General features: G+C 38.8%; 1 protein-coding gene across 1 annotated transcript in view; it reads right to left on the minus strand.

The window, feature by feature from the left end:
- Positions 1–12,784, minus strand: part of Lmbrd1 (LMBR1 domain containing 1) — a 91,466-nt gene that overhangs the window by 17,036 nt on the left and 61,646 nt on the right. Inside the window, exons 10-12 of the mRNA XM_052745260.1 lie at positions 3,323–3,387; positions 2,900–3,002; positions 2,282–2,386 (exon numbers count right to left, since the gene is read on the minus strand). Of these exons, the coding sequence (XP_052601220.1) occupies positions 2,282–2,386; positions 2,900–3,002; positions 3,323–3,387 (273 nt within the window). The remainder of the gene's footprint in view (positions 1–2,281; positions 2,387–2,899; positions 3,003–3,322; positions 3,388–12,784) is intronic.

Genomic DNA, 12,784 nt, shown 5'->3' on the forward strand with positions numbered 1-12,784 from the left:
ATAGAAGTAAGAGCTTGAACTACCCCATGTTCTATCTACAGGTTCAGAGCATGAATTTAAACATAAGTATTAGAAACGTGTTTATGGTTTTATAGTTCTGGTGTTATACAATATTAGCATATAAGAACAGATGTGACAAAAAAAAGAACAGATGTTACGTGCTTATAAGTACTAATTTTTCTATTTTTCTTTCTTTCTATTTTGTTTTTTGTTTTTTGAGACAGGGTTTCTCTGTGTAGCTTTGCTCCTTTCCTGGAACTCACTTGGTAGCCCAGGCTGGCCTCGAACTCACAGAGATCCACCTGGCTCTGCCTCCCAAGTGCTGGGATTAAAGGTGTGTGCCACCACCGCCTGGCTTACTAATTTTTATAAAATAGTCATGATAACTTCATACTATAGTCTGTTTTAAAAATCAGCTTACGATAATTTATGATAATCTGATTATAGATAAGATATTTTTATCTGTGCTAAAGGGGAATTAAAGTGTTAACTGTAATTTAAGGAATTATACGACTTGTTCCATTTTAAAGGTGAGCCCCACTTTACTCTAGTAATTGAAGTATCATCCTGCTGCTGTTTTACCAGATAACAGCATATTACAGGCGAACAGGATTTCTGTTCTGGATGAGATGACAACACAGTCACTTAGAAATGTGCATTTCCCAGATCCCTTGTGCTCAGGAGTGGTCACATAAGAGAATATTCCAAATAAAAAACAGAAAGGACCACAGCACTATTGGATCTCACCCTAAAGCCTTTCCCCCCATAGAAAGAAGTTTCTCTTCAGTTCATATGCATATTTACTAGGTTTTCTTTTATTTGTATCTAGAAGTAATGTCTATCTGATTCAGCATCAATTTACAATTCATAATAATTATCTCAGGATGAATATAAAAAAATAAGCAATATTCACAGTTGTCTTTGGTATGGCACTAAAATCTGCATATACTCAACTCCATCTCCATCATGTGAAAGGGTGTAGAATTTACATATAGCCTATGCAGACTCTCCTGTATACTCTAAATCATGCCTAAGTTACTTATAACTAACCTAAGTGTAGTGTCAATAGTTACGTTGTTCAAGGAATAATGAAAGGGAAAAAGTCAGTCCTATTTAGTCTATTTGGTTGGGGAAGTCATGAAGACAGAGGGCGGACAGTAGCAATCCCTGACATCTAACAGGGAAGGAAAGCGTTGAAGGTCAGTGTATCCACTGTGTTAGTTTGTATGTCCATGCAATCAAACGCTAAGACAAACAACATGCCTTCTAGATTGAGATTTTTCAACCTCAGCAGATAATGTTTAATTAGCAGCATCACCGATCCCTGTCCCTTAGATTTCCACAGTAGTCCCTAGTAATCGTAACTAAAAAATGTTTCCAAACATTGCTAAATATCTGAGTGTGTGCATGTGTGTGTGTGTGTGTGTGTGTGTGTGTGTGTGTGTATGCACAAAACAACCTCCTGCTCTAGAGAAAGCACTTTTCTGTTAACATGAAACATAATGTTAGTATTTCTATCACTTTTAAGATCATAACATAGTCTAAATATGAGAGTGGGCTGTGGCAGTACATACTATATCTATACATAATATATTCTAAATATGAGAGTGGGCTGTGACTGTGCATACTATATCTATACATAATATATTCTAAATATGAGAGTGGGCTGTGGCTGTACATACTATATCTATACATAATATATTCTAAATATGAGAGTGGGCTGTGGCTGTACATACTATATCTATACATAATATATTCTAAATATGAGAGTGGGCTGTGGCTGTACATACTATATCTATACATAATATATTCTAAATATGAGAGTGGGCTATGGCAGTACATACTATATCTATACATAACAGATTCTAAATATGAGAGTGGGCTGTGGCAGTGCATACTATATCTATACATAATATATTCTAAATATGAGAGTGGGCTGTGGCTGTACATACTATATCTATACATAATATATTCTAAATATGAGAGTGGGCTGTGCATACTATATCTATACATAATATATTCTAAATATGAGAGTGGGCTGTGGCTGTACATACTATATCTATACATAATATATTCTAAATATGAGAGTGGGCTGTGGCTGCGCATACTATCATCCTAGCACAAAGATGGCAAAGGCAGGAAAATCACCAACTTGAGGCCAATCTGGGCTACAAAGACTTTTTCTCAAATAACACACAAACTAACAAAGAGGACAGATTGCCACAATGGAAATAATGTACAAAGTAATAAATATAAAAGCCAGAAGATATCATATACTTACTCTAATCCAAAAGAACCATATGCCAATATTTCGAATTCCTGCCATCGAAGTAAAAATAAAGTACATAATAATAATTGTTATAAGAATATAATCAAGAGGGAACACCTGGGGGAAAAAAAAGAAAATCAAGTTTAACAGCCAAGCTAGGAAAGCTCTAGAAGTTAAAACAAAATAGCTGGAAACAATTATTTATACTAGATAATTACAATATTAATCTCCTTTCAGATTAGGCTAATATGAGAATACCATAAAAAGTAAAATATTTTCATAAAATCCAAACTACCATTATGTTACTAGTAACAATATCCTAAGGGAAAAGTTCTAAAAAAATTATGTTGTATTTTTATATGTGAAATAAAGTACTTAATTAAAAATTAAAAACCAAATACTGTTTGGTTCATCTTTGGTAATACTAAGCACCCCATATCAAAAGTCAGCCAATACACAGATACAGTTTTCTACAAACCAATGTCAATTTAGGAAGCATCTGCAAATAAAAAATTAGCGCAGAGCTCCAGCACATGTCTGACTTTTGTTAAGTCTCCATAATAATGATTTTAATGGGACAGAATGACACAGTGTTTTGCTGGAGTGAAAAATGACTGACATGTTACTTACTGTTTGTAACAAAGGCAAAAGCATGTTCAATGGATTACTCAGGTTAGTTCCAAAGATGATGAAACCAGAATCTATTCCAGCTGAATGAAGAGCTTTATCTAAACTAAAATAAAACATGGTGAAGAAGGAGTTTACATTATAGCATCACATTTCCAGCCCAGCCAGAAAGAACAGCATCACAATGTAAGCATGCCACCTCTGTTGGGCCACAGAAAACAAACTCAACTTTGCTTGAATGTCCCAGAGAAACTGTCAGTAAGTAAAAGGAAATGCTGTCTATTACAAGACCTTTTAGAGACTCTTTGGGTTAATGCTGTACAACCCTTCAGGTAGAACAGGCTCCACTAATGGAATTCAGCACCAAAATGGATGTCATCAAAGAATTTGTGTAAGTGCTTTAGAAAATATGTCTATTGTACTTACTTTGACAGGAAGAGAGAAATTACAAACAGCAATGCAACTAAGATGAAAAATATTCCCCAAATGATCTAAAATGAAAAATACATTTATTACAATACAGTTCTAAACATTGATACTGAAAGCATAAAATCATTAAGCTGACATAAGTGTCTACCACACAGCAATGATCTAATGCAAGGTACAATTTAATTTAGTACATGATCCCAGCATCTGTACCAAAATTCTCATCATAAGACTATTTGGTCAATAATGTGCATGCAAAGAGGCTAAACATTTAAAAAGTCTTGACTAACAAGTAAACAAGAAAACTTTGGTTTGATCAAGAACATTTTGTTCTATTACTGAAAAGTACATTAAAGAGAAAGGTAACTTTACTCACATATACGTGCATGTACACACACTTATACACACACGGTGATATTTTATTTGTATGTTAATAAATAAAGTTTGCCTGGAGATCAGAGGAAATAGCAAGCCATTTTAAGTAAACACAAAAGTCAGGTAGTGGTAGCACATGCCCTTGATCCTATCACTTAGCAGGCAGGGTCTCTCTGTGTTCAAGGCCATACTAGGGAACAGAGCCAAGCATGATGACACACGCCTTTAATCCCAGTACCAACCGTAGGGATCTGGAGATCTGTGCAGACAGACAGAAAGTGACAGAGCTGTGTAGGAAGAGGAAGTGAGGTAGTGGGGTTAAGACAACCAATGAGAGGGCAGAACAGCAAGGCAATAAAGGCCTGGGTAGACAGGAAGTCGTTGCACTTGGAAACTGCAGAGCTGGTGAGATAAGGTTAGCTGATGGCTATCACTATTTCCCTGATCTAAGGCGTTCATTCCTATATTTGGCTTCATGTTTTTTATTTAATAAGACCATTTAGAAATTCGTACACACACACACACACACACAGTGTTAAACAGATCACAAGCCAGAGAGGTCTATGTAAGTGAAATTCTTCAAGAATAGCACCACCTGGAAGAGCTGTCTTAGGTTTCTCTAGTAAATACATCACGTATGTATTTTAATTCTCATCCCCTACAATATGAATTCTGTGTTAGGAACGGACATAAACAGGGAAAGAAAATATTGGAAGTGAGTTTCTAAATAACTGTTTCAGAATGGAAAAGAGAGAGATTCTCTAGCAGCAAAAGCTTGAGTGCTTTTTTTTTTGAAGGCTCCCTTCTAAGTACAGGCCCGATCTGCTGGGCTTTTTCTTTGGAACTGATAGGAAGAGATAAAGGTGAAGTTTCATTTCTTTCACACAACATTGAAGTGTGTTTCGGAATGCTGAGGGGATCAAAGAAGTAAACACTAACATATTATTCTATCTGCCATATCAAGATGAGCTTATGAGAAAGAGGTTCATATTATTCTATCCACCATATCAAGACGAGCTTATGAGAGAGTAAGTTGAGAAAGAGGTTCAGGCTTGCCTTTTGTGAATTCTCCAGTTCGAACATTGTCCTTGGGTCTTAATGAGTAGGAAGGACAGTAACACTACATGGACCTCTCTTAGATGACAGGACTTCATTGGGAACTCATTATTGAAAAAGGGTTTTATTGACAAGGAACCCTGAAATAGTTCCTTTGTGCTACCAACTGTTGACTATAAAGGGCATAAAAAAGTTAGATCTTCCTTAGTACTTGATTCAGACACCAGTACTTGCTGCCTATGTAAGGGGGAGGGCCAGAGCATCAACTCTTCCTAACTGTTAACAAGAAATGGCTTTTATAGCTGCCAGCTTCCAATTAGAGGTACTGGAACATGACACAGAAATTGCAGACCTTGAAGATACAAAGATTCTCTTTTGTTACATTTTGGCAAAAATGTTAAATACAAAAATTCTTAGCTGTCTTACCAGTCTAAATATGAGTTAGACTATTTAATTAGCTATTTGAGATCACAGAGTAAACAAAGAATCTAAATTCTTTATGATCCTCTAACCTGCATGTATACAAAAAGTTAAATTAGCAATTAAATATCTCACCAGTGATGAGAATATCGAGTTGACCTAGAAGCCATAGATTATGCTTTAGCCAAGATGCCAATTTCTAAAGGAAAATGAAGCTGTTAGCCGGGCGGTGGTGGCGCACGCCTTTAATCCCAGCACTTGGAAAGCAGAGGCAGGCAGATCGTTGTGAGTTCGAGGCCAGCCTGGTCTACAGAGCGAGATCCAGGAAAGGTGCAAGCTACACAGAGAAACCCTGTCTTGAAAATTCAAAAAAAAAAAAAAAAAAAAAGAAAGAAAAAGAAAAAGAAAAGAAGCTGTAGAGGTGGTGCCAGTAAAAGTCATGGACCAAGAACCTATGAAGCATTTATTCTCCATAAAAGCAGAAAAGGAGTTAGCACAAAGGGTCGGAATCAACCTTTTCCACACTGCGGACATTAACCGAAAGTAGAGAGCAATCTGTGGCTGTGAATTCATGATAATGTGGCTGAACCTGGGCAGGGCAGAGCAAACTTGCCCTTGTCACGGCGCGAAACCTCCCACTCTAATGCTATGGTCATCCTGAAAACAGCCAGAGGGGCCAGCAGTCTGGAGGTCACAGCACACAGGCCAGCAGTCTGGAGGTCACAGCACACAGGCCAGCAGTCTGGAGGTCACAGCACACAGGCAGCGGTCTGGAGGTCACACAGCACACAGGCCAGCAGTCTGGAGGTCACACAGCACATAGACCAGCAGTCTGGAGGTCACAGCACACAGGCAGCAGTCTGGAGGTCACACAGCACACAGGGCAGCGGTCTGGAGGTCACAGCACACAGGCCAGCAGTCTGGAGGTCACAGCACACAGGCCAGCAGTCTGGAGGTCACAGCACACAGGCCAGCAGTCTGGAGGTCACACAGCACACAGGCAGCAGTCTGGAGGTCACACAGCACACAGGGCAGCGGTCTGGAGGTCACAGCACACAGGCCAGCAGTCTGGAGGTCACAGCACACAGGCCAGCAGTCTGGAGGTCACAGCACACAGGCCAGCAGTCTGGAGGTCACAGCACACAGGCCAGCAGTCTGGAGGTCACACAGCACACAGGCCAGCAGTCTGGAGGTCACAGCACACAGGCCAGCAGTCTGGAGGTCATGGCACACAGGCAGCGGTCTGGAGGTCACAGCACACAGAGCAGCAGTCTAGAGCTAACACAGCACACAGGCAGCAATCTGGAGGTAACACAGCACACAGGCAGCAATCTGGAGGTAACACAGCACACAGGCAGCAATCTGGAGGTAACACAGCACACAGAAGTGGGATGAAGCTGTTTTAAAGCATCATTCCCAGAAAAAAATGTCATCACTTAACCTGCCTGTGGCTCTCAAGAAAACTACTTATAAAGTGGCCTGTACTTGACCTGGATTGGTGTTCACACGGTGCTAAAAGCCTTTGCGGAGGAGTGATGATTGCAAACAGTGACACGAAATCTATGAACTGCATGGCCTCGAGGGCCAGTGGACAGTGGACAAAAATACACCAACCAAAAAGCTTTAAAAAAAAGGTCTGGGCAATGAGACGTCCACTGGGAGTCTGAAGTTCTCAAGTTCTCCTATTTTCCTAGCAGTCTGGAAGGAACTGTGTCTGCTCAAGGCTACACACATGCCCAGGAACCATCCAAGACCCAAACCCCAGCCTGAGACTGCACAGGAAGGGAGTCAAAGCTGAAGCTGGGCTGAGAAATAGCTGCGTGTGCTGCCCTACACCGCCCACAGAGATGCTCAGGCACAGCCTGTGACTTACGGGTGGCAGGAATCTGAGAAAATCTCTCTATTAATCAACACACAAACTGGTAGGTGCCAGAGTGAACACACAGTAAAGAATAAAGACCTTGTGGAATTAATTCATAAGAATTACTAAAACAAATGCCAACAAAGATAATTCAAACACCCAAGAATCTGACAAATAAATAAATAAATAAATAAATAAATAAATAAATAAATAAATAGAATCATGAATAAAACCAAGCCAAGAAATATGGTAAATACAAAGAAGATAAAAGAATTAATAAGCATTTTGGGAAACCCAGACTTTGAAATTAGTAGACAAAGACTTTAGATTTGATTAAAAATTTAAAAAATTAAAATCAATACCTTAAAATGTTTCAGCAAATAATATCAACGAAGGTACAAGTGCTATTAAAAAGTGAACTAAATTTTAAAGGTGAAAAATAGAAAAACTGAAATAAAAAGTTCATTAGGAGGACGCACTGGCAGTCGTGAGCAGCAGAGGAGTTAAAGAGAAAGTACATCAACTGAGGTGAGAAAACTGAGGCACACAAAAAAAGAAGAAACAGTGAGGAGGGGTGAACAGTTTTAAAGACATGGAAACTATTAAGTGGACTGATCAAAACAACGGGATTTAAAGAAAAGAGGGAAAATAGTTGAAGAAATACTAGCCAAAAACGTTCCTAAACATGAAAACTATTAATCCATACACTCAAGAAACTTTGAGTAGAATGAGTCAAATTCCCATACGCCCCCCATTAAAAATAAGTGAGTGTGTGGGGGGGCACACCCCAAAGGGAGCTCCTGAGAAAGGAGAGAGAGACTCATGGGAAGTTGTTCCCTTCAGGTTCCGTGGATTGAAGACTAAAGACAAACTAGACAAAGCCAAGTGAAGCGAGGACGTAGCTCAGTTCAGTGGTAAGGAATGTGACAGCCATGCACAAGACCCCTGTCAACACCCAAATCCAAAAGAAACACATAACTCAGTTCAGTGGTAAGGAATGTGATAGCCACACATAAGACCCTTGTTCTACACTCAAAACCAAAAGAAACACATAACTCAGTTCAGTGGTAAGGAATGTGACAACCATGCACAAGACCCTTGTTCAACGCCCAAAACCAAAAGAAACATATAACTGCTTAAAATTTACATGTTCCGGGACTAGAGAGATGGCTCAGCAGTTAAGAGCACCGGATGTTCTTCTAGAAGACCAGGGTTTGAGTCCAGCACCCATATGGTGGCTTATAACCATCTACATCTCCAGTTCCAGGGGATTTAATGCTCTCTTATGGCCTTCATGGACCAAACATGCTAATGGTGCAGGAAAAACATACATATACTTAAATTAAAACTACATATATAGAATTATATATATATGATATATATGATTCCCACTATAAAACTGACTTGAAGAAAATAAATCAACGGGGATCTCAAACAGGTAAAGGGCTCATAAGAGGTATGTGTATATGTGCCTATTTTGTAAAAAATGAAACTTCTGAACTTTATAGTATACTTGACCTAAGGATTTGGGCTATTTAGATTCATACTGCTGTTACGTTATAAATGCATGTGCACTTTATGGATTTGTATGTTGAAGCCCTTACTCCAAACTCCACACTTTGGGAGGTGAAGCCTTTAGGAGGTATGAGCATAGATGGGGTTATATGGATGGAGTTCTCACGATGGAACTGTTTCCATGTAAGAGTGAGAGACCAAAGATTTGCTCTTTGTACTGGGGAAGGACAAAGGAAAAAGGCAGTCATGTTCATCCAGGAAGAGACAACTCAGGGGGACTGGATCCACCAGCTTCCAGAACTCTAAGAAATGACTTTTGCTCAAGCATTGCAGACTATTTTTAATACTTGCTTAAGCTTAGACAAATACACTGAACATGCACACAAAACCAGAAAGGAAAAAAAAAAACAGTTTAGATGGAACATAATGATCTGTGTTAGAAAAAGCATTAAAGTTGTAGTAGTAGTAGTAGTAGTAGTAGTTGTTGTTGTTGTTGTTGGTGGTGGTGGTGTGTGTGTGTGTGTGTGTGTGTGTGTGTGTGTGAGAGAGAGAGAGAGAGAGAGAGAGAGAGAGAGAGAGAGAGAGAGAGAGAGAGATTAAACTGGCATTTTTTTTTCTAAAAAGGGAGGTAACAGAAATGGAAAATATGAGAAACTGAAGTTCAGACCTCAATATAGTACAAGTACAGTGTTGAGGAGCAGAGGAAGAAGATACCATTTTAAAAAGGAACATGTAAATTTAAGAAAAGTTTGGCTAAAAACAAAAACATATAGAAGTTCCACATCTGCCTGAGTCTCCAGTTTCTCTCCTCAGTGCTAACAATCATCGGTAGTTTCCTCTCAGTCTTCCTTATGAAATAAAGTCTGCTAGTGTGCCTGTGCAGGTGGTTCACACACACTATGAATGAAAGACAGCTCAGTCTTTAAGAGCACTGGCTGTTCTTCCAGAAGACCCAGGTTCAATTCCAAGTACCCTAATTGGCTTACAAAAGAGCCTGTAACTCAGCCCCAGGGGATGAAACGCCCTCTTCTGGCCTCTGCAGGCACTGCACGCACATGGTCACAATTTTGGGAAAAGGTATGGTGCACACAGGCATCACGTTGGTAGAAAGATGTGGCACTGCTGACTGCCCTAATGCACGCACGTTGGCTCTTCCGAAGCAAGTGACTAGACCTCGGGTATCAAACGTGTGTGGAGACAAGAACTCTACTATAAATAAGACTGTGTAGTGCAGGACAACTGAATGAGTATGTTACCGTTTCTTCAAATATAAGCTCTTTATCATTCTCTTAACACTAGGTGTGTTTAAAAGTGCTTATTAACCCACATAATGCCAAGTCAATTCATTCAAAGAGTTTGAAAAGAATGGTAACTAAACTTTGTTCTCTCTAGCAACCACTGGGCAGTAGGCATTCTGGATGGCCAATGGTCCCAGTCCTCTAATTGATATTATATTTACTATATTTATCAGTCATCAAGACTTTCCTCACAGATCAAAGTGATCAAATCGCATGGTTTCTACTGTCCAGTCAGGACAGGACATATCAATGGGAACAATGATTATGTGTACAGAATGATGTTCTTTACGTGTTCCGAGTGGCCCCACTAATATTATTTTAAATGCTGAAAGATAAAAAGCTTTCAGCTCCACCACGTGTATTATTTCAAAGTTGCAAAGATTTTCATGGTGATATGTCAATGCAGCATCCCTCAGCTCTTGAAGGTATCTATTTTTCCTTGTTATCTACGAGAAGCAATTTATTTAGTACACTATCACTCTAAAAAAGAGACTTTTGTATAGCTGGAAGAAAGAGGGTTGGTAAAGATAAAGGTAACCCTGGGGAGGAAGAAGTATCCAGCAAGAGACATACACATTTTCTTATTTTTCATCTCAGCCCTGCTCAAAGACAGTACAAAGAATCCTAATATATCCTTCAACCTGATTCTCCAAGGGTCGCAGCTTACCTTGCTTTATTATTTTTGCTGTATATACATATGGAACAGTTTGAGGATTAGTGATAGATAAAGTGCTTTGTAGTACCTGTGTCTAAAAAGCAGTAATGTTTTTAATATAATCACAATTCAACCATAAAAATCCGGAAATTAATATTGATATGACCTTCGCCAAATTTGAAACGAGGCATTCATGTCATTCAGAGAAAAGCAGTCTTTTCTAGTCTAAAATGCAACCCAGCATCTCACGCTGCTCATGTCATTTTAGTAACCTTCAGTTTGGATCAAGTCCTAATTACTTTTTTCTCCATAACCTTGACATTTTGAGTCCAGGGCAATTATTTTATAGAATGTCCTTCAAGTTAAATGGTCTATTTCTCATGAGTATCTTTCTTTCTTTCTTTCTTTTTTTTTTTTTAGAAATGGCAGAGAAATGTTACTGAGTCCTTTGAATATATCATATCAGGAGGCACAATCAAGTCTATTTGTCCCACAACTAATGAGGCTTCTCCATTGTAAAGTACCATTTCTCCTTCTATAACTAATAAGTTTTGTGGTGTCATACTTGAGAATAGGCAAAATTTTATTCTCAGCCATTTTTTTGCCTTTAATGAGCTTTATTCTATTTGACTTATTTACTTCCATCAATTCAGACTCACAGATTTGTATTTTATTACTGTTACTGTGTATACTGCTAATACCACTATTCTGTCCCTAAATGGTCCTACAGTTATGCAGTGGCAGACCCCAAAAAGCTGGCTCCTCTCAGCATGCCTTGACTGTCCTCTGAGCAGTTCTTCTTTCTGTCTGGAACATCATTGGCTCTCCTAGTCACAGTCCTCTGGTCCTCATTCCATTTCATGGAATCAGTCAGGGATTGTCCATTAGAAAACAAATACTCTAGACAGGAGCTCCTAATTGACCTGTCTCTTCTCCTTTGCTCTCATCTTTATTTTCTTGGGTCTTTTATCTTTTGTCAGCTTTTTGGTAGCTTGAAATGTTGTGTTGGAGTGAAATACTTTTTCACTTCCATTTTTACTGATAACTGTGTTTGGGGCTATGTATTTCTCTGATCACCATTTTAAGTTTATCTTCTAGTACAGACAAAGACATGAAGCATCAGCCCCACAACCTCAAGAAACAGCATTAGTTCAACAATCGGAATGAACAGGAAGTGTTTCCTCCCACATTATCCAGAAAGGGCCCAGTCCTGTTGAGACATTTCTACTCTATATCAAATGCACGGGGCTGGAAGTGTTTCAAATTTTACGTTTTCCAGACTTTGGCATAATTATATAAAGTTTACCACTGAACATCCTTAACTGAAAAATAGAAAATGGAAATCCTACAAACTGAACTGTTTTGAGTACCACAGAGTGCTAAATAGTAGATCTGCAACATCTGGATTGGGGGATGCTCAGCCTGCACCATCAAGTTTTAGAAATTCTGTAGTTGGTTTTATTTCTGCTGTCCACTCACTCAAGAGGTGCTGACTAAAAGGTTAATTTTCAAGTGAAAGGGGCATTAGTTGATTGATTTTGTTTAAATTTCTAGTTTCTATAATTGTATTTAGAGTAATGTATATAATATATCTACTTTATAGAATTTACTGGTACTCTTCTTTATGATCCAATTAACATGATAAATTGATTTCCACGTGTACTTGGAGAAAAGGCATATTCCCTATTATCCAGATGTAAAGTTCTAAGATTTATACTGATTATATTTGGGTCCTCTCTCTCTACATATATTTTTATGGATGGGTGTTTTGCCTGCATGTATGACTGTGCACCATGTTCATGCAGTACCCACGGGGGTCAGAAGGCCATGTAAGATTTCCTGGGATTCTCCAGTCCCGATTGTGAGCCATCCTATGGGTGCTGGGGAAAAAAATCAGGTGCTTCTGGGAGAACAGCCAGTTCTTTTAACCTTGAACCAACTCTCCAGCCCTTCTCCATATTCCTTTTCAATGCCGTTTATATGATACCTTAACGTGGACATGGTTGATGTTTCTTAACCGCATAGTACCATGTTTCAGTCTATTTCTTGGATTTTTCAATGACTTTTGCTTCATAAAACATAGTTGTTTGATTTCCACAACAAATATTCATAACTGCTACATTTTCATTATAAATTGGAACTTTTCAGATTAAAAATTTGTTCATTTTCTATTTCAGCTATAGTAAATTTTCCTAAACTCTGTTGGCAAAACCAATACCCAGTTTATTCTTTTTTCCCTGTTAGCAGCTGTGGGTGGTACATCTAGACAGGGTGTGGCTCTC

This window comes from Peromyscus californicus, unplaced genomic scaffold, assembly GCF_007827085.1.
Source record: "Peromyscus californicus insignis strain IS unplaced genomic scaffold, ASM782708v3 Scaffold_19__1_contigs__length_69161282, whole genome shotgun sequence".
NCBI lineage: Eukaryota > Metazoa > Chordata > Mammalia > Rodentia > Cricetidae > Peromyscus > Peromyscus californicus.